The 23,424-nt window shown below is 38.3% G+C and overlaps 1 protein-coding gene across 4 annotated transcripts in view; it reads right to left on the reverse strand.

Annotated features, from left to right (window-relative positions):
- rnf111 (ring finger protein 111) overlaps positions 1–23,424 on the reverse strand; it is a 61,056-nt gene that overhangs the window by 27,392 nt on the left and 10,240 nt on the right. For all 4 annotated transcript variants that reach the window (XM_077228594.1, XM_077228592.1, XM_077228593.1 and 1 more), the window contains exons 2-3: positions 13,744–14,729; positions 7,026–7,152 (exon numbers count right to left, since the gene is read on the reverse strand). In XM_077228594.1, coding sequence (XP_077084709.1) covers positions 7,026–7,152; positions 13,744–14,647 — 1,031 coding nt within the window. In that variant the 5' untranslated portion in view covers positions 14,648–14,729. The remainder of the gene's footprint in view (positions 1–7,025; positions 7,153–13,743; positions 14,730–23,424) is intronic.

Consider the following 23,424-nt stretch of genomic DNA (forward strand, 5'->3'; position numbering starts at 1 on the left):
GTCGACCTTCATAGAAGGGGGTGCCCGCGGTTATTAGGGGTGGGAATCTCTAGGCACCTCACCATTCGATTCGATTACGATTCAGAGGCCTGCGATTCGATTCTAAAGCGATTATCGATTATCTGAATCTTTTTGTGTGTGTGTGTGTGTGTGTGAATATAAATACTTTGCTTTAAAAGTACAAAGTAATGACCGATAAAGAATTAACGTACAATATATTTTCTTAACATTGCAAAGAACCAACAGGAAAATGAATGTGTGCCTGAACTAGCAGCATGAGCATACTTGTAGTAAATTAATAATATAACAACAACAGGTGTTCTGACGATTCATGCTACCCATCGAGATGTGCTACTTACTGGTTATGCGCATGTGCAGACTCATTTTTCTTCTGCTTACCACGCCCATAAATCTATGCATCCTTGCTGTGGAGACTTGTAGGAAACTGACAGGTCAAAGATGAATATTTGATGATAATTTTTACTTTTCACACCGTTTAAAAAAAAAACAGTACATTATACTTTACTCTTAACTTCGAATTTTATTATAATTTTATTTCATATAATAATATCATTTTTACTTGTTATATCAAATGTGATAATTGCTAGTTCATTTAAAATATCAAAATATGCTCCCCATACACTTACCCCGATTAAAATGAAATAACGATGTCATAATATTGTGAGATTTACACCATTATGGAAACAATAGAGAATGAATCAACATTATCTGTGATCGATTCGCGTTTGGGTAGCATTTTTCGACAAGGCAGCAGAAATCGTCTGAACACCGGTACAGCCCAGAGCCATAGAGAGAAACGGCTCTGGTACAGCCGAGTGTTTTTCCTCCTCTGGGTGGAAACGTGTCATATGGCTTCTCACATTTGTTGTGTTGCCGAAATATTTTAGTTTTATTCTACAAAGCTTCCAACTAGTGTGACTCTTGTCCAGCTCCTTTCCCCCTTCAACTTCATAGAAGCCAAAATGTTTCCACTAGTGCTGTGCGTTAAACGCGTTAGTAACGGCGTTAACGCAAACACATTTTAACGGCGTCAATTTTTTTTCGTGAGATTAACGCTCTTTTTGGCTTAGCAAACTTTATATTTTTTTCACATGCTGTTGCAACAACTAGTAACGTTAGAAAAACTACAACATCACACCGGATAGCTAGACCGGAAACAAAACAACAGGCACGCCGCACGTACTTGTTTGGGCTTGCGCGCCGGCCAAAGAGTAGTAGGCTAACGTTAAGTTTTGAGTGGATGGCGCGAGACGCCGATCTAGAGACGTGCACTCTCAACGCAACCGAGTGCGAGCGCGGGCGGTAATGCACTCACTCTGTGTGCAGATACGGGAGAATAAAACGATTCGCGGGACTCCCGCAAACTAGAAATATCTATGAATAAAACATAAAAACTAATACATTTTTATTCATATGTTAAAGAAAAGCAACAAGAACAACTAAAACAAAATAGAAACGATTTACAGGCCAGAGTTTCTTTTTATAACATGTTTGCAGCGTTGAGGGATGTAGCCAATCACAGACATATGTGTTGATTTCTTGAACGCAATGGCCAATTAGAAGCATTTAAAATAGACTCCCCTCACCGCTCAAAACAGACTTTTTGTTCAGTGCTGAATTCTGTATGCTGGCAAATCCTCAAATTATAACAAACAAAGTGTATATATTATGAAAGATGCATTGTGCAGTCAGCTTCATTGATAATAACAGATGTGTGAGATTGCGATGAACTGATGTCAGCTTTTTAGGAATTATTAAGGGAGCGCACTTTGCACGCATTCAGTCATGCCAAACCATGCACTCAGTAGCCTGCTTGCTTTTATGTTATAACAGTGGTTTGTGTGTTAATGCTTTAATAACAAATAATTTATCAGGAGCATTTATGCTGATGTGTATGGTGGTGACACGTAGGCGAAAGTATTTGGAGGAAGCCTACAAAAAAAGAGTCTGTTTGCGGGCGGGAGCGGGACAAAAATGTTACGGGCGGGAGAAAGTAACATAGAAAGTAGTTGAGAACGTCAGTTATAACGACCCACGTATTAAAAAAATGGACGGGTTTAAATCGGGCTCGGGCTCATAATTACAGTTTATGTGTCGGGCCGGGCTCGGACACAATGCGCACGGGCTGGGGTCGGGCTTGATTTTTTGGGCCCGATCTAAGCTCTACAATGGATGACTTCAGACAGAAGCACATGGATACCACAGCTAAGAACAAACTTAATGCTGATCCACTTTTCCATGTTGATAAGAGCATTAAAATTAGAAAAAATAATGAGACAAATAGAAATCAAGGGACATTTAGAATAGATAAAAATGTGCGATTAATCGCGAGTTAACTATGGCATTAATGCGATTAATCGCGATTAAATATTTTAATCGTTTGACAGCACTAGTTTCCACACGTCAGCTTTTAACGAGGAGGGTGTTTGGATTTCACGCTCAGCCATCGCGTCTCTGTTATGTGCACACGCCACAGACAGACGGTCTTGGCACTGCACTTCCGCGCTGCAGAGTTCCATCTTTTGTGTTCCGTCAATATTACGTCATTATAAATATGCTACATATCTAAAAAAAAATTTTTTTGACATTTGTGAATCGATTCAGAATCGTCCACGTCCGCATCGCGATGCATCGAAGAATCGATTTTTTCCCCTAGCGGTTATGTAGATATAAATGTCTCATTCTAAGGTAATAAAAACATTACGGTTTATTAAGTAAGTTCTTTATACACCACTGACAACATAGTTATGGATGTCATATTGCATTTCTGTTAATAGATACTCAAATTTTTTACCCCTTGCACCTTTAATGAAAAACCACAATAAAACAGTACAATGACAAATTCCCTTATATAGGCGCTTTTACATTTCACTTTGACACGAAATATACCGCCATCATCTTGTCAGTCAGCTCTTTACTCTCGTGATAAATTAAATCTGATTTGTGCTGCGACTCGTTAACTCACGATTTATTAAGCAGACACCGTTCAGTTTTTAATTGTAGTGTCTGTTCTGAACTAAATTATTTTATTTAAAAGGAAAGAAAAATCGACGGTAGGGGGCAGTGCCGCAGTGGGCAAGTGATGTAACCAGTGTTGCTTCTGAACACCGGTAACACAGTTAACACCGTCTATCGTAGCAAGCCTACTTTTGGGTAAAAAAAAAAAAAAGTTCGGGACGCGTGTCAGTATTGGATCTGCGCATGTAGGTCTAAAAGTGAAAGCAACCTAATGTGTCTGTGGTGTTGTTAAATCAAAGCACTGCTTGTATATTTATCTTGTAAGCTATTTATCTTGTCCTATTGTCATTGGTTCTTTTTTTCTCATTTAATTGGGTCACTTTTATATATATATATATATATATATATATATATATATATATATATATATATATATATATATATATATATATATATATGCTTTTATTACTTCACAAAAACACAATAAAAATAACAGTCGTACAAAAATACATAGTATAAAAATTGAACCTTACTAAGACTACATATCCAAAATTATGAATAGGCCTGAGAAAAACAGATAAGTTTTCAGAGATGACTTAAATGCATTTTAAGGAAGAAAATAACCTAACAAATTGAGGTAAGGAATTCCACAGCTTAGGACCAAATACAGAAAAGGCTAAATTTCAAGCGGTATATTTATCTGACTAATTACTGACCATTTACTTTATTTCTTAATTACTTAAGAACTTGAGAACTTCTCAAATAAGTAGAAATATTATTTTTATTTCAGATTTGTTAAGACTGGGGAAGGCTGTACACCGCACTCAATATCCCCCTTTCCAAGTCTGAAAAACTCCATGTCAAAAAGTCCATAAAGGCCATATTTTAAAAGATAAAATAAGAGAATTTGGTAAGAAAACAAAATAAACAAGATTTATTTTTTTGTTTGTCCTTTGTGTCATGTATGACTATTGTGCATCAAACATTTACATAATATGGTAAATGTGGTATCTTAATTATTTAAAAAAATGCAATTTTGTGTAATTTTGATCAAATAAAAAGAAAACTTGAAATCCTAGTGGGACTGCCGGATGACCTACTTCTACTAGATTCTGGAGTGCACATACTAAGGATACTTCCCTATCCCATAAGGCCAAGGGAGAGGAATTGTAAATGATGAGAAGCAACACAACACACATTGTAGGAGTATCTCCAGATTGCATTCATACTACAGACACATTCATATTAAATAGAACATACTTTTTTAATGGTCAAAGTATCAATGCAAGAATGAAGTACCTACTCTGTGAATATGCAATTTGAGGCATCCATTGTCGAAGTTGCAAAGAGACATTTGGTCCACTTTAAGAGGTTCTTACATGTTTGCTTAACATCTCATATGGTGTGTGTGTGTGTGTATGTGTATGTGTATGTGTATATATATATATATATATATATATATATATATATATTTTTTTTTTTTTATTGAAAAATTAAAAATACTAAAAAAAATTCTAATTTTCTTTACTTAAGATTGTTAAATATTATTTTAAAATAGTATGGGGAAAAAAACACATGATGACTAATGCTGGGTACACACCAAAAAATAATCGGGCTGATTCGGGGCCGATTTTTCCCCTTCCGACAATTCTAGCCATGTCCCGATTATCTTGATGGTTCTACAGATTATCTTATCAGATATTCCTGTGGTGTGCGGTGTGTTAAGAGTGTCCGAACCTGCTCGGAAGAACGTCGGAGCCCCCCCCCCCGATCGCGAATCGTAAATAGTCAACATGTTGAATATTTACGATCAGAAATCCTGATGTGTGGGGGGAACCCCGAGGACAAACATGCGCACGCTCTGGAGATTATCACATGAAAAGAACCAATATCCAATCAGAAAGCGAGATGATGGAAAACGGAAGCATAACAAAGGCAATCATGGCGCAGCATAAAGTCAAATTGATGTGGACAGCAGAGATGGAGGATCAACTTGTTGATTTGTGGCTCAGAATATTTCATTAGCTCAGTATAAAAAAACATTCCATATAAGGATAGGTGTACCAGTACACATGATGTGTGTGTGAGAGAGAATGAGAGAGACACAGAAAATTAACCATATTATAGGCGTATTGAACATTTGTATAACCAAATAAATACTATAGTTAGAATTTTGTTTTTAGGCAAAACTATGGTTAATTTGTGGTTATCATGGTTTAACTACTATAGCCATGTTTTATTTTTACTTTAGTAAAACCATGGCAAATTTTCGTAAGGGGAGAGAGACAGGGCCAGCGTGTGTGCATTACCACAACCTTTAAGTTCACTAAATTCACTAAATTCCTGCCATCTCCATGACTTCACCCAAACCCTTTTCTTTTTTCCACCCGTGAATTTTCTGTGAAAATCATTCCAAACTTATCATCGCAATTTCTAACTGCGTATCGTCCACAAAGCTTATTCTGAACTCTCGCGAGAATTTGCGAGATTTCCTGTGTTCACAGTCGAGACTCTGGTTGGAAATCTGTTCGTGAGGTGTGCTGTCTTTGCCACATCATGGCACACCACACACACTATAGGAGCAAAACGGTTAAATCTAGGATTTTTTGTCCTCATGTTTGTGGTCTATCACATTTTGAAAATCTTATAAGATGTAAAAAAATCTTTTGGTGTGTACCCAGCATAACTTTTTAAGACTTTAAAATCTCTAAGTGGAAAAAAACTTCCAGAACAAAAGCCTCAGAAAAAGTGGACAGGCACCTGTTGCACTCTATAGTAGTATGCTATTAACATAGCCAGTAAATCCCTGACAGGCCCGCCTGCTTTCCAGTGACCAACACTTGACTTCCTGAACGTCCACTATTAAGGTCAGCCCGCATTACAACTGGCAACCATAAAATCACTTATGTTTGTACGAATGTTAAATAAACATTCCTCCAGGCTTGACTTGATTGTGAAAACTTGTGTTTGCTGACTGTCATTCATGCTGTCACACAGGTTTATGGGCTTTAGTGAACACTATGGGATAAAACATGCAAACATGTACCAGTGAATAAACAGCCTGAAGAATTACTCATCCAACTCTAAAGTCTCAACGATTCAGGTCCTGAAAAAGAAAACACCACCACGATCAACCTCCAACGCACAGCCCACAATGACGAAAGTTCTGTATTTGAAAGGCTTGACTGAATGACTTTGCTGGCAGGCGTGTGGTGGCGTCCGGTACTATTTCTGGAAGCTGTTAAAAAAGTAATAGAATCAAGAAATGATTCTCAGCTCAGGAACAGACGCCTCAATAACAATTAGGAGTGATGTGGGACACCAAAACCGAATCAAGCAATGGGAAGAGGTGGCGCAGTTCGAACAAAACCATATCAGATGTGATTGAGTTTAGAGCTTCTATCAGATTTCAAAGGGAAGGCATGTTGAGAGCTCCATCTGACATAGTTTGGGCAAACCAAGTCAAAATACCAGAGGCTTTAGAGTTTATTAAATGGATACGGCATGTAGCAAGCTTACTTTTTTTTTTTACTACATGCAAAGTTTCTGCTCTTCTGTGAATTCAATGGAAATCTTTACAGCACTCAAATAGAGGCAGTGTACTCTTTCACAAGAATGTGAGAACATCCTGCATGTCATAAGACAACAACAAAAAAAACATCAGGGAACTGAGAGAACCTTGTTTGATTTTGGTACACAGAAAGAGGAAAGGAAGAGAGGGCGTTCTCTCTGATATGGGGATCATCCTCAAAGTACACTATAACAGATGGAAGCTTAGTGGAATGCCTTCATAACACTGAAGACTGCCAAGCTTCATGTCTAAACTCCGATGTGCCCACCCATCTGGACTGGGGTACCAACAGCTCCTGACTGGGGATTTCAGAGAACTGTAAACAGCCATGAACCTCAGTGCAGTTCAGATGAGTTTCATATAATGGCATATGAAGAACATATTTATATCTGCTTCACCAGAAGTTTAACAGCTGTTCTCTGCAAATATTACAGTACTTGCTCAAATCCAGCTGCAATGACTTGAAAAATCTCACCTGAAGGCATCTCCAACAGTTACGATCTCCACTTCACTGTCCGTGGAGGTGACGTTGATCTCCTCACTGGCAGGCACTGCAGGTGCAGGAGTCGCTTCGATCACAACCACGTCCTCATCCAGGACACCTAATAGATAACATGGATAAGCTCATTAATGCTAACATTCAAGCAACAGTGCACTGAAATCTACTTATACAGAGCAAATATATACGATTCAGAGCACAATTATGTATACTGAACAGGAAGATGAAGAGATGTAGCTGAGCAATTAATACGCTTATTTCACCCAGCCGTTATTTTGAAATCGAAAGCGAGGCTGCGGTGGGATGAAAACCAGAAGTGTCGCCTTTAATCATAGGAGAGTCGCGAATGTGATGGCGTATTGTTGTGTTTAATGTAGAAATTAGTTATTCTAAAAATGTACATACATTTCTTTCATACTTTATACTATATACAGTGAAATTAATTTATAAAAAAAAAATTCTCAGAAAGTAAAAAAAGAAGCAGGAACGAACTATATACATATCCTATATTGGATATTAACATCCAATAGTGTAAATCACGGCAGCAGCTTCAGGTTGGTAGTCCAAGGCATTGTTGTTTATCTTTACTTCCGGGGGGTCTTCCCACCGGAGCCTCGCTTTCGATTTCAAAATAAAGGCTACGTGAAATAAGCGTATAAACTACCCATTTTATTTCCAGTAGTATACATTTAGCCAAGGCAAGTTTCTTTATATAGCACATTTGATGCACAATGGTAATTCAAAATGCTTTAATGTAAAATAAAAAATAAATGAAATAATTTGACAACAATGCAAGTTAGCTACTGCACATGCTAAATCTGTATTGGATGATTGACAGTTGTTTAGCATGGAGTTACTAATATCACCAAAGAGAATTGCAAAACTAATAATAGACAGTGTTTGAAAACAACAACAATAATAACTAGAAAGTAGATTTCCTGAAGAAAATGTGAGTGGGTGCTTGCAGTGGAAAAACTTGCCACTAGGTTACTAGGGTGTGGTACATGATTGCATACGAGCCAACAAACATGTCTGTACGATGTTCTGTTGCTGAGATATGGCTTATTCATGTTGTTCAGGTGGTTGCTAGGCGGTTGCTAGGGTGTTCTGGGTGGTTGCTAGGCGGTTACTAGGCTGTTTTTGGTGGTTGCTATGGTATTGCTAGGGTATTCTTGGTGGTTGCTATGGTGTTACTAGGTGGTTGGTAATTGTCACAGATGGTTACTCTTGTAGTTCTTAGCATGATTTAGCACTTACCTAATCGCTATTAGCATGTAGCTATTCACAGCTAGCATGTGTAACATGTTGGAAGTCCTGTTTGCTAGCATGAGTCAAAAGAGCCAACCCCCATCTCTATACGATGTTCTGATGCAGAGATATGGGTCTTGCAAAATGGTTGTTAGAGTACTCAATTTGTTTGCTAGGGAGTTACTTGTCAGCTGCCGGTCATGAAACTCCAAAGGCTGCTTGTCAGTATGAACGATATAAACCAACTCCCATGCCTCTGTGACATTCAGAATGGAAGATATCCCTCTATGGATTTTGGTTGCCAAAGTGCTCGACAATGGTTGCTAGGGAGGGGCTAGGAAGTGTTTAGGTGATTCATGATTGGCTGTTTGCTGCCCGAGTCAAACGAGACCACCCTTGTGTTTCTGTGACAATTCAGTCCGGAGATATCCCTTTGATCAGTTTCAATGGAAGTCTATGGAACTTGTTGCTAAGGTGCTCTAAGTGGTTGCTAGGGCGTGGCTTGATAGCTTCACAATGATCCTGAGAGATTGATTAAAATGATTCCGCCCCCTTGTCTCTATAACACTGTGATCCAGAACTATGCTCAATACAGAATCCCTGTGCAATTTACCGTAGTAGGAAAAGCATGCGTGTTTCACGGGCGTTCCTTCCCCATAGTAAGTCAATGGGGAAAGCTTGGGCAGCTCCTGGCTCCCAGGGGTGCAACTTTTACCCCATTGTGAGGTATGTTCTTACAGAGGCTGTCAGCCTCTTCAACTGTGGCAAACATACGTTTCTGTGAAAACCTCGCTCGGAGCTATGAGTCGTTAAAGTTTGTCGCAATGTTAAGTCTATGGGATTTTTTGACCTCTTTTTCGCCCCTGGGGCGAACATCGTACCCCTGATCACTTATAAAAGTCATAGCACACCATTTCCGAATAATCCGCATGATTTGATGGCTCATTCGTGGGTCTGTGACAAAAGCTGCGGGAGGAGTTGCGCGTCAAACTTTTGGCAGAATAATAAAAAGAATAGTAATAGTTTGGGCTTTGCCTTTGGCAACCACCCACTAATAAAGAATACACTTTTTGAAATTCATGATGCTTAAAGGAGAACTCCGGCGCAAAATGAACCAGGGGTGTAATAACACATTGGTACCGAGTCGACTGTTCTCTGGGATTTGTTTTCATGATAATCGAGTGTAAAGAGTTGTATCTCTAAAAACTGTTTAGCTTATAACGCTAGTATATGGGGCATATAATAAGTAAAAAGAGATTGCTAGTTAATACCACTAACCAGGCTCAAAATAGCCCCACACTAACACGGTAGCTTAATGAGGGTCTCTACATACAAACCGAAGCACTGAGAACTTTGTAAGTGTACAGACAGTTTAATAATGATATACTTTATAAAGACAGTTTAGTGTGGGGCTATTTTGAGCCTTGTTAGTGGTATTAACTTGCGATCTCTTTTTACTTATTATATGCCCCATATAGTAGCGTTATAAGCTAAACATTTTGCGCTGGAGTTCTCCTTTAAAGTAGTGGTTCTCAAACTATTTGACTCCAGGGCAGGCATGGCCTTTTCGATGCCCTACGCAAAAATCCCTATTTACTTAATATTTTTATTTATTTAGCCTCTACAATACACACTGGGCCATATTACAAAATCTGCCCATTTCAGGGCGTGATTTCTCGGCTGCCACAATTTCTTTAAATTGGTAAACACTTTGAACTTAGCTTTACTGCATGGTAAAAACATACAACATACAAAAACAACATTTTGTTATCTTGCCAAAGCATTGACTGAGCCCTTCTGGATCAATGGTGTTAAGCACTGCAAATGCAAACTTTACATGCAACATTCAGGCAATAATTGACAGCACTCTGATCCAATGGCTGGTAGCCGGTCTATCTCTGTTGTCCATTTACAGTCATTTTTGGTCCATCCTCTCAAAAGCATCAAACTTCATACAGGTACTAAAAACGAAATCAACATATCAACACAGCATAAAGTGATGCCCATATCTTATTGCTTGTAATTTACGGTCACTGAAAATCTTTACACCTCACATATGATGATGTTTGATGTAACAGAAACCTCCAGAACTAAAATCAGTGAAGGGCTCCTCTGTTGAAATATTTATTTTTTAAGTATAACCAAAATATATTTTGCATATTTTAACTAGATCTAGCAAAATCCCTGCAGGTTTTGACGAGAAGCACATATACACACTACCATCAAAGAGATTGGTGGTCATATTCTGCCTCGATCTGTACTTTTGTAGTGTTATCTGAGCTCCCCAAGTCTACTGAAAGCAACACTAGGACACTCATTAATCTAGAGCAGAAGCAATATCAGCCTCGGTAGCTACAGCTGTTTAATTGATGATGGTTTGGTGCAGCAGTGGAGCCAACCAATGCTTTAGGCAGGCGTGCTTGTGTGTGCGCCGGAGAAACTAAATGTAGGTCAGTCAAAGATGTGCTTTGCAGTGTGCCGACACAGTATTTTGTAGTACAATCATTTATCGCTCTTCTGATTGGCTCTCCTGCTCAACTTCTCATTCCTTCTTTAACTTGAGCTCTGCCTGGATTTGGTGTCAAGAGGCCCAGGGTATGTTTCAAAATAAAGCTCACAAACATAGCCGGTACATGTCTCAGTGCAACTGACAAACAACTTCTACTCGAGCTCCATTTCCTACAGAAAATCACATCCAGAAATGCATGAAAGAGACATTGGAAAGACATTGAACTATTACAGTAGTGACCCCACACAGTTTGCAGTAAAAGATGAAAAAATACTTAATTGAGGTTCATTATATCAGCCTTCCACCATCATTTTTAAAAAAAAAATTCTTCTTCTTTTTTTAAACATGTCAGAATGGAACTTTAGCTTCTCTCAAGAGCATTGAGAAACAAGTTAGCATGTGCACCCATTGCACAATATACAATATGTTAAAACATATCTACTTCAGCATTGTAAGGTTGTTGTGCTGTACTATCTGTGTTAGGCATGTTTGTGCACTGAAGCAGAAGCTCTTGGGCTCGGGAGATTCATCATCATTCTCTGGGGTGTGTTGTTAAGGTCGGCTCTCCCATTGAGTGCTGCTGCTTAGCACCTCGGCTCTTGCCCCGTTCCCCACGCTGCCCACAAGAATTGATCACAACTTACAGCAGTAAACACGCAGCCATATATAGTATGTTCAAATGTGCACTACCACTCATTGGTACAAATCTGCAATCCTGTGGAAATGTTTTGTTTAGCCGTAGAGCTACACGAATCTGTTTTTTTAAAGAATTACATTTTTTTTATTTCAAATAGAGATTGCGATTCTCCCGCGATTCTGAACTGACAACTAAACAAAATAACATGTTATTTACTAAAGGCGAAATGTTAACTGCTGCAGTCTATTTATCAGATAGCACACGTACATTGCAGAGACATCTATTTGATATCTGGAATTTTTTTTTAAATGTTTTATCGTTTACAAATCTGTAACGCATCAGACGTTTACGGTCAGATAGGCTATAATACCTTTTATATCAATGCACATTGTTGCTAACGCATAAAAAAAAAAAAAAAAAAGAGAATAAAGGATGACAGAGTGAGCTGCTGCAGGAAAAGTGCTCTGATCCTAAACATGGCACGTGCAAATATCTGTTTATTAGGTTTAGTGTGCCAACTCAAACAACATTAAAACTGATAATCTGATGTCTTATTTTAAAGATTTCTAGATTTGTTTTAAGAGATTATTGAATACAATCTCTATAAAAGTATTTTTTTTAAATCCTTAAATCAAAAAGTACAAATGAGTCAACAAAATACTTAGGAGCCAAACATGACTAAAAATATATACATTCATTAACAACATAATAAAAAATAATAATACATTTCGGCTAACTTCTATTTCTTATCCAGGCCTGGAAGGCCTTTTAAAACTCACAGATATTTCTAACCATGAGGGATCCATCTCAACCAATTCATGTGCCTTTTTAGACTGCTACCAGTATTTATTGAGTTTTTTTGAGAGGCAAACCACTCACATGTACATCTGTAAACATACTGGCATGGGGGAGTGGAAGGATGAAGGGAGAGACAGAGACAGAGAGTGAGTGAGAGAGAGAGTGAGTGAGTGAGAGAGCGCACTAGGCCACTAGTTATGTATAACATGTTCTCCTAGCTGCAGAAGATATTTAACACATTTTAGCGGTTTTATGGGTATGATGTGTGTATGTTCAATCGAGTGGTTTAGATCTCTGTGAGAGGAATGTGCAAGGTTTAGCTAATCTTTCTTGGTACGGTAGAGAGAGCAGTGGCAGAGTGTTAGGTGAGGACTTGCTGTTGCTCAACAGGAAACTCAAGCATTCTGCGGCATGTAACACGCACGGAACAGCTTGTTGATGCACTTTTCCATTTTATCCTCTGTAGCTATCTCTCAAAAACAAAAGTTATGGCTATAACATAATAATTGCATTCAAATATGCAAAGTAATGATCAATAAAGAGCCATGGCTTTATAAGAACTATAAACAACTAGCCTTGTGAACAGAGCGCATTCATAATTTTTTTTTCATTAAATAATGTTTGCCTGATAAAATAGGGAAATAGAGTAAATTGTAAACTTTATTTACATGTTTTTTAATAGAATGTAGCTATTTTTCCCCACTGTGTTTATATCTAATTTGCCAGTCTTCACACAATCTTAAGGGGGACTAAAGGAACAAGACTTGCTCAGATCAGCAATATACTTGAATAAAAACGATACAATCAAGGACAACGGAAGTAGAATGCAAAAGATTAAAAGGAAATAGATCTGCAATTTGTGTTTTCAGAGGGAGACAGCATACAAAAAAGTCCTCATAAAACATTAAGTAAAGAGAATACAAAAATATTCACTCATGCTCACCAAGGCTGCATTTATTTGAACAAAAATGTAACGTATTCCTGTGTGAATAAAATTCAAAGCTGAATTTTCAGTCTTCAGTTTCACAAGATCCTGTGGAAATCATTCTAATGTGGTGATTTGGTGCTCAAGAAACAATTTTATAATTACCAATGTTGAAAACCTTTTTTTTTTTTTTTTAAGATTCTTTGATGAAATCTTACTGACCTCAAACTTTCACATTATTTATTCATATATTGAAAAAATTTGAATCCTGGATGCTGATTGTTCAATACAGTGTTCCTGAAGTGTTTTACTACACACTTCAACCTGTTCACCTGCCAAACACCTGCGGTGGATCGTTGTTTTTGGTGAATTGTGTAAATATGAAAAGTATTTACCTAAAGGGTGTTTCTTTAAATAAATACAAAAAAGTATTTTCAGACTCAACAGGAAAAGAAAGGAAACCAATGTTCTCATTCAGTCACAATATGAACTAACCGTGTGCTCTTTGTGCCCTTCCTACAACTTCCTTTAAAAACAGTATGTAATGATGTTAGGGTTAAGGTAAAAAGCGATTTACCTGAGGCCACAGCCGCATTGCTGGCTTGGCTGCTACTGCTGCTAACATCCACGTACAGCTCATCCTCTGCCTCAGTGGAGGAAGGGGAGGAGGAGTCAGAGGTCAGCTCCTCACTGGAGCTGCTGGTACTGTGCAAGAGGGCGTACTTCTTCCGTGCGATCACCTCTCGCTTCTTCCTCTGCAACAGTAATCGCTCCTTCTGCTTTGGAGTCCGCGGGGCCCCGCCTCCCGCCCCACCCTTTACAAACCGCTTTCTGTGCAACAGCCTGCGTGAGCTGAGACATGGACGTTTCACATGATTGCTTTCTGGCTCAAGTCGAGGCCATTTATGCGACCTGCTGGCACGAGTCCGGGCGAGTAGTGGCCTCATGCCTACTGCCGTGCCGCCCACTGCACTGCCGGTGGAGGCCGAACCAGGAGGCTTAAGCTGCTGCTGCTGTCTCACTGTCATCAGCCCGCCATCCTCCTCTGAGCTAAGAGTGTCCGAGTCACCAAACCGAAGGCTGGAGGAGGGCGAAGAGGCACAGTCACTCAATGAGGACTCTGGGTTCCTCTCGTCCTCGCTACGTGTCTCTAGCAGCAAGGGCCTGTGACGGGGCGGAGTAAGGGCTGCCTCACTCACTGGCGCTTCCTTCAGAGAACAATACGACGGCCCAGGCTGCTGGCTCTTGCGCTTTTTGCGTCCCGACAAGCCTCTGTCACAGTCTCTGCAACCTCCAGCATCTCGTGACGGCCGGTGCCTGGTCTCGGCACACAGCGGAGAAGGGAAATCACTTCCTGCCTTGCCAATCACCTCCATCTCAGCGGGGAAGCTCTTAGCTGTCTCCATTGGTTCAGGGTTAGCCAGAGGCCCCTTCAGGGGCTCCTGCTTACGTCGTGCATCAGACGGAATCTCACTCTTCATTGCGACTAACCCACAACGAAGTGCCACCAAGGCTCAATACGCTGAATCCTAAGGTTCCATTGGAGATCCAGCAATCCTACAACTGGAAAATATAAAACATATGCACAGAATGAGAATATTGTCCCCAAAAGACAAACAAATTATTAAATCAAGACATTATATATAATATATATATTTTTTATTTATTAGGGATGCACGATATATCGCGAGCACATATCGATTTCGGCTGATAAATGGTCATTTTTGATGTTATCGTTATCGATCGGATAAGAGGAAAATTAGGTCGATATATCAAAGCCGATAGATAATAGATTATTTATTTCAGTTGAGAGATGCGTGCTGTTCGCCATGATGGTTTTGAATGATTGGAATCAATTCGAAAAGGAATATTCAGTTAAGCGCAACATGTGCAGCACAAATCTGTCACATAATCTTCATAACATAATAAGAATACACCTGTAAAAGAATGTTGTGAATTCTTCACCAGTGTTTCAGCACGACGAGCGCGCTGTGGCAGAAAGAGCGCGTCTATGGAGCGTGTCTATTCATGACAAGCACAGTCAAATTCGCTTGAGCAGTCGCAGCATTTTGTGTCATTCTAAGTTGTAATATGTTTATTTTGTGTGATTAATCTAATACAGGATGCGTTTGGTTGAGTTAATAAACGATGCAGTAAAACACTTAATTGTACCGGTGATCATCTTTATCTTTAGCGTGCGCACCTCAAACAGCAATGCACATTTAGGCCTATAACTATAATTGGGACTGTCATATACATGCCATTATAATGAGAACACTATTGCAATAAAACGTTGTGAATTCCCCGGGTTTAGTTGCCGTGTTTCAGCACGTTGTTGTGGAAATAACACGTCAAGAACAGGGATTACACATTCTGACCAGCAGAGTCAAGTTTGCTTGTGCTTTCATGTCATTTTCTGACATGTTAAATTTTTTTGCGTTATTAATAGCTAGCATTTTTTTTGTTTTCGTATTATTTTCATCAACAATATGGTTTGATTAAAATAATTTCCTTATTGTCCGTACGGAGGCGATTCCATTTTATTTATCCATGGCACATGCATTTTGTTTCTTTATATGCAGCCCAATGTTATCCAATGACTTGTTTGCATTATTTAGGTATTTAATTGTTAGGCAATAGATTTTTTGGTAACACTTTACATAACAATAAGGTCTCATTTGTTAATGCATTAACTAACATAAACTAAGAGAGAGCAATAGCCTTTGTTAATGTTAGTTAATACAATATTTGTGTTCATGTTAGTTCACAGTGCATTAACTAAAGTTAACAGATACAACTTTGGATCTCAAAAATGTCTTATAAAATGTTGAGCTTAACATTAACTAATAAATGCTGTAGAAGTATTGTTCATTAATGTTTGGTTCATGTTAACTAATACTAACAAAAATAAACCTTATTATAAAGTGTTACCATTTTTTAATAAAGAAAGTTGGCCATAGGAGTGTAAAATTAATTTTAAAAGTTAAGGATTCTTACACTGGTTCAAACTAGGCTACTATATTATTATATGTTTGATTTATGTTGAAGTGTTTGGGACATCGCTTTTAATGGTGAGTCTTTTGTTTATGTATACAGGTTATCATAATATCAAAATTTGAATTTAGATTTATTGGCCAATGTATCGTTTATCGGCTTTCAATTGTAAAGAATTATCGGTATCGGCCAAAATTTTCATATTGGTGCATCCCTAATATATAAAGTATATTTTATATATATATAAAAACAAATATTATTATAAATTTAGGGCCAGATTTACTAAGCAGGGCAAATTAGAATGAGAGTGCAATAAAAAGCGTTGATGTGAGTGGAAAGTTCTGCATGTGATCTACAGACAACACGCAAATTTAAGAACTCCTTCAAATGCATATGGTCAGCTCTGTCAAAGCTGAATTTTCAGCAGCCTACTCCAGTCTTCAGTGTCACGTGACTATTTAAAAATTATTCTAATATGCTGATTTGGTGCTCAAGAAACATTTCAGAAACATGTTGAAAACATGTGATCTGCTTAATATTTTTTGTAGAGCTGCACGATTATGACAAAAATCATAATTGCCGATTATTCCCTTGAAATTGTAAATGCGATTATTAATTACGAACAACATATGTCACGTAACGTTACATTTACCTCAGGATGGCTTTTAATGACCCATAGCACGCATAGTTAGACGCATTATAAAATAAAAAACGCATTATATTACGCAATACGCAATATATATATATATATATATATATATATATATATATATATATATATATATATATATATATATATATTTGAGTTAGTTTTAACCTTTAATAATACCACCTGACAGGGCTCTCTGTATGTTTACAGCAATAGGTGATTTTTTTTTTTTTTGGGAGAACAATTAACACATTAACGTATCTACTGTACCTATTTATCCAAAGGAATTTATATTGAATCAAGATCAGAATCAAATCACAAGAATTGAATTGAAATTATGAAATTTGTGTTAAGCAATAATAAAAACAGTAGCATACCAGTAAACTTAATAAAATTATGTTTAGTTACCAAATAATTTGACAATCACAATACACTTATTGTTATGCGAGTTTTTTGGGGTTTTTTTACACATCCCCCCAATCCACCCATTTTATTTTATGTTACATTTTCATTGTTTTCTAAGACAGGGCCTGTCCTCTTGTCTTTTTGGCTTGTTGTTTCTGATTGCACTTTAATGGAGATCAAATCCCAGAAGGGAATATTAAAACAAAAAAAGTTAAAACTTGTTTTGAACAATTTCTTTGTCATCTGCAAATTGATTTTAAGTAGGGAGAGAAAAAAAATCGATTTAAATCGTAAATCGGATTTTTTGGGAAAAAATCAGAGTTTTTTTTTAGGCCATATCGCCCAGCCCTACCCTTTATTTAACATACACATAAATTGTAAGAATAACTAATAGTAAAGACTACTAATAGATGCTAAAGCTACTAACTATGCTAAAGCAATTAAATAGCAGTCCCAAACTAGTTTTTGTTAATACAATGTTGATATGAGCCACCACAGTCATTTAAAAATATAAAAAATAACACAAAGTGAAAATAAAGTGGCATTTTGGGGTTATGGAAACGACAGTTACCATGGTGAATACACAATACTAACAAGAACTGTTAATGAAACAGCTCCTGGTGAATAGAATGAAAATCACACCTGCATGCAAATCCTTCTCAGATTTATTGGTATTTTACTTTATTTCGTGACTAACTAATTTACATTGTAACGACGTTGCTCGTAGTTTCTTTTGCACTTTATATAGTGAAGCGATACACAGTGCGCGCCGCCGCATTTGCGCGTGCAATTGAAGAGTGCGCGCTACGAGCACAGTATAACGGCTGACAGGACAGTAAAGTCTGTTTTTCTGAGGTGAAAGTCTTTTTATTTCAGCGTACACGTACGTCACTGCCTGGTATGTCATATTGTGCTGGGTTTTCTGAAGTAATCGTGATTCGCCACTCATAACATAATTATGCTCTAAACACACACACAAAGAGTGGATTTTCTTTTGTAATCGCGGCTTTGAACGATTACGTAATCGCGGCATCCGTAATCGTAATCGCAATTAGAAATTCGATTAATTGTGCAGCCTTAATTTTTTGGAAACCATGAAGCATTTTTCTCAGGATTCTTTGATAAGCAATTACACTGAAACCTGAAACTTGCCCAATACGCTCAATACACCGCTGGGAATTTGATTGACAGACGATCTGACCAATCATATTCTGCCATCCGCTGATTCCTTCATTTTGTCCAACAAAGCAGTCAGAAGAGTTAGATTAATGTCAGTGGATTTGAACTTGAAAAACAATGTTTCTTTCTGTTGTTGAAACAACATTTCTTCTGATGTTTACTCATGTTTACTTGATGCTATAAATTAACTAGAAGGAAGAGATGATCAGTTCATGAGCAGCTTTAACAGAGGCGCTACAGCGACATTAAAAAGCCACAAAACGGTAATTAGTTTAAATTTCTTTTTTTTTTTAAATGACAAAATTTGAAAGTTAAGACCGTTTCTTGTCAAAAGTAACCTGATCTGTCCATCTGTCGGCATGTTGTCAGTGTCCTCTCTGCTTCGCAATGTATTTTTCACTGTGTGAGAACATGTGTGGCGTGAGAGAGGCATGGCTTGTCGGACGTAGCAAAAGTAAGTATAGGGAGCGGGTCTTTGCGAACGGTCAAGTAGAGTGCATTGCAGTTCCATTTTCCACCACAGATTTACATTGGAAAATTGTGGAGTGCTGTAGAGCAGGGGAGGGCTCAGGCTCCCTCTGCCCTGCTTCCTATCATGATACATGCCTGCCGAAGCCATACACTAAATTTTAATTCATCCTGCTCTCTTTACGACTTAAAATAGTCTAGAAAATCCAAAAAAATATTTGTTTCAGAATTCTGAACACATTTACAATTTATTACTGATTCAGTTTATGTTGGAGGTCTATGTTTTGGAGGAATATTTTGGTGGGGCTTACTGCCCTTACAGATGAGCCGCGGCTGCTACCTACATTATAACAATCGAAGTACACATGGGACAACAAGCAGTCCACTACATTTCCAATGCAAAACCTAGCTCTGACTTAGACCTGAACATTGTTTTAGAAGCCATCTCTGGCAGTTCTTGTTCGCGCTCTAATACAAGAAAGGAAATGGTGACTAAAGAAAGGTCATCTCTTACACGGCATAGACAGAAACGAGCAACCGTACACATTTCAGGAACAACTTAATACCTCCTGCAAAAGACTAAACGCATAAATCTACCATGCACAGGATAATGCTGCAAGGGGTCATTATTTCCCACCTTCACCTATAGTTTTCCATTATTCTTATGATAATAGCATAGGAAAAGAGCAGCCCACATCTCTCACACAATGTGATGCCTAATAGCAGACAGCTGTTTGTTGTTTTGCATTAAATGGTGTTCAATACAGGTGTATATGAAGAGCCTCTTCATCTTGATCTTTATATAATGCAGTTATTTGGGCTGAAGCAACCTAATTAAATCCCTCTCAAATTAGGTTCCCGCTTGCTTGCATAATGGGTATTTATCCATCACTGCCCGTAATTTTCACAATCATTACAAACGTCCACAAAGCCTCTTCCTCCTCTCATTATGAAAATCTAACAATTCAGCCATTTTATTCATTACCTCTTTTATTCTCATCTCACAACCATCTTTCCCTCTTTAATCAAAATCTCGCTATGTTCCGATCACTCTTCCATTCACCAGAATCCCATTATGCGCTAACATTTCTTCAGCCATTCCAAATTAACATTTCGGCACCCAGAGTGGCACCATGCCCCAAACGCCTTCACAGAAGCCACGGCAAGGCCCTGAGTTCCCTTACCTGTAAATTATGAAAGCAGCCATCTATTTCATAAGGCATTGTCTCTCTATTTGAGTCAACTTCTCAGTCTCTGGTAACAGTGTCAAAGAGTTACTTTCCCGTATTCAGCAATTTAAAGACGAAACATTCCAGGAGTTAATATGGCCACAGTTTGTGTGTCCTCAAAGAGCAACATGCAGGTTGGACACCCCTATATAGCATAGTGTATGTATATGATAAAACAACTAGATTTTCTGAACTGGAGTAATATATATTTAGCCATTAACGATATTTTGAGATAAATTGTGATAAAATAACTTCCGCGTTTATAAAGCACTAACCGGAAGTGACGATGGGCGAGGGAGTCTGGTCAAGTTCAAGCTCAGGTTACAATGGATGTGAATGAAGAAACCGAGTTCTCCGATGTTGACGAGCATGCCTATGATAGCCCACAGGTAGGGATGGGGCCGATCCGATCCAGTATCGGTATCGGGACAGATACCAGTGTAATTCATTTAACGGATTTTCCCGATCCAACCTGCGGAGATATCCGATATCCTGCTGAAATGACTCCAAAAGTGATTCCCGCCGGCCAGTCTGCTAGCTGGCTGCAAACTGTGGAATGGATTTCCTGAACGGAGGCGCGGCTCAATGAGACACAGAGACCCCCCTCAGGAAATCCATTCCGCAGTTTGCAGCAAGCAAGCAGGATAGCATTGAGCTGCCAACGAGTTCGCTGTGTGTAAATACTTCACACTGGAAACACCGCAGAGCAAGACAGCATAATGCAATGTTTTCAAAGCCGTATTAATTAAACCATCTGTCTGTGATGCAAAAAATCTCCAGGTCTATAATTCTCCAGAGTGAAATGTGCGTTACAAACGACCGAGTGTGTGGTGACAGACGCGGCAGTGAAGTCTGCTCTCTTCACCTGCACAAAACGCACCCAAAAACGAAAAGCCTTGTTTTTCCTAGAAGGAAAATGATGGACACGATGTCCTGACAGGCTGGAATTCGTGCAACAAGTACAAACACAACAATTTACCATTATGGCATCTCTAAAACTCGATCTAAAACTTTCTCTGTCTCTCACTACCGCTCTAACTACAGCTGAACGCAAGCTCTTGTTTGCCTCGGCCTACGTCATATGACGCGTTGCTAGTGGGAAAGGCGTATTCCAGAGCCTAGCACATTTTCATCAAAATCTCTACATCAAATGAGATTTCATTAGTAATTTCTACATATGTGTTTTTAAAAGACCTCTTCAGACAATATCAAGTAGGGCTGGGCGATATGGCCAAAAAAATTATCACGATATTTTTTTTTTATTTCAGTCGATATCGATAATTATCACGATAAATGTCAAATCTTTGTTTCTTTCAAATTTAAAGGCGGATTTTCGCTCCTAAGGGAAAGTTGTAGAAACCAGAGCGTTAATTGTGGTTTTAAACTACTCTTTATTGTGAGAACATGTCATGACAAACACTTACCGAACAGGTGAACATTACACAAATCTGAGGTAGAACATTCAAACTAGGGATGGCCCGATACCATTTTTTTTTCAAACCGATACGAGTACGAGTATTTACATTTGTGTACTTGCCGATATCGAGTACCGATACCGATATTTCTACCGCAAAAGTAACTATAGGCTCCCAGAAAAGAAGACAGAAGACTATTTTAGAACACAGGTTAGAAGACTGTTTTTATTTTCTTCTCTGCTTGTTTTAACAAGTCTAAAAATAAATAATAATGAGTAAAATAATAAATGTATTAACACACAAACCACTGTTAATTTAACATAAAAGCAAGCAGTTACTGCGTGCATGGTCTGACATGACTGAATGCGCCCAAAGTGCGCTCCCTTAATAGTCTAATTCCTAAAAAGCTGACAGTTCATCACGATCTCACACATCTGTTATTATCAATGAAGCTGACTGCACAATGAATCTTTCATAATATCCACACTTTGTTTGTTATAATTAGAGGATTTGCCAGCATACAGAATTCAGCACTGAACAAAAAAGTTGAGCAGTGAGGGGAGTCTATCTTAAATGCTTCTGATTAGCCATTGCGTTCAAGAAATCAACACACGTCTGTGATCGCTCAACGCTGCAAACATGTTATGAATAGAAACTCTGGCCTGTAAATCGTTTCTATTTTGTTTTAGTTGTTCTTCTTGCTTTTCTGCAACAGATGATTGAAAATCTATTAGTTTTAATATGTTGTATTCATAGATATTTCTAGTTTGCGGGAGTCCCGCGAATCGTTTTATTCTCCCGGAACCCGCACACACAGAGTGAGTGCATTACCGCCCGCGCCCGCGCTCGCGCTCGCGCTCGGCCATCAGATCTAGTGCCGCGCCGCACTCTTTTGCGTTGGGAGTGCACGTCCCTATGCCTCAGTTCACCTCGACAAAGCACTCGCGGCGGCCAGTTTCGTGTCGCAAAATGTACGTGGTATCGGGGCGTGGTATCGGCGAATTTTTATGAGTACGAGTATATGAGGACAGTATCGACCCGATCCCTGATGCCAGTATCGGTATCGGGCCATCCCTAATTCAAACATTTGTCCTTTTTCCTTAAGAAAATAAATATTTGAATAGAAAAATATTTTCTTAGTTTCTGCATGTGCTAATGGGGGATATTGTTTCATGTCTTGAAACAGGTTTGTGTTGCCTAACTTTGATGGGATGTATCTTCAGCACAGTTTGCAGTGCAGGCTGCAATATTAATATTACATGTTTTGTCTCAAAATGCATATTTGACAGCGAGTTGACAGTAAATCTACATCCTAACTCAAGCTAATACTATGTTAAATTTATGTTCATTAACAAAAACAGGTTACATTTTTGTGGACTGTTTGAGTTTTATTAAAATTAACCATTGGTCATCCAGTATCATGCATTTAGATCATGATAACCACAGATAAAACCAGGCATAGCTTATAGCACCTCACTATCATGGCAAAATGTAACTTTATGGTTTCCATGGTATTTGTATGAAAAACAGTAGCCTAAATAGATTATTAAATACTGTAATTATATTACATTAGTCATTTAATACATTGTCTACATTCGTAATATAATGAAATTCAATATGTAACTTATATCCTACATTTCATGGTGCAGTTATTACAGGCTAACGTTACAGTAAATCCATGGTAAATCGATTCAGTATCAATTCAGATTCTGACTGTATCATTTCACAAAGCGTTCACACTAGGGTTGGGCGGTATTTCGGTAATATCGTATACCGCGGGGTCTTAAAATAGCAACGGTATCAGTTTCAATACCGTCATTACCGGCACTTATATATAATAAATAAATATAATTTATTCAATGCCTAGAAATGCTTATGTAGTTGTCATCAAGTGACAGTGTGGAGGAGAAAGAGAGAGA

Source organism: Siphateles boraxobius, unplaced genomic scaffold (assembly GCF_051911475.1).
Source record: "Siphateles boraxobius isolate OS27281-9 unplaced genomic scaffold, OSU_SipBor_1 130, whole genome shotgun sequence".
NCBI classification, from domain to species: domain Eukaryota; kingdom Metazoa; phylum Chordata; class Actinopteri; order Cypriniformes; family Leuciscidae; genus Siphateles; species Siphateles boraxobius.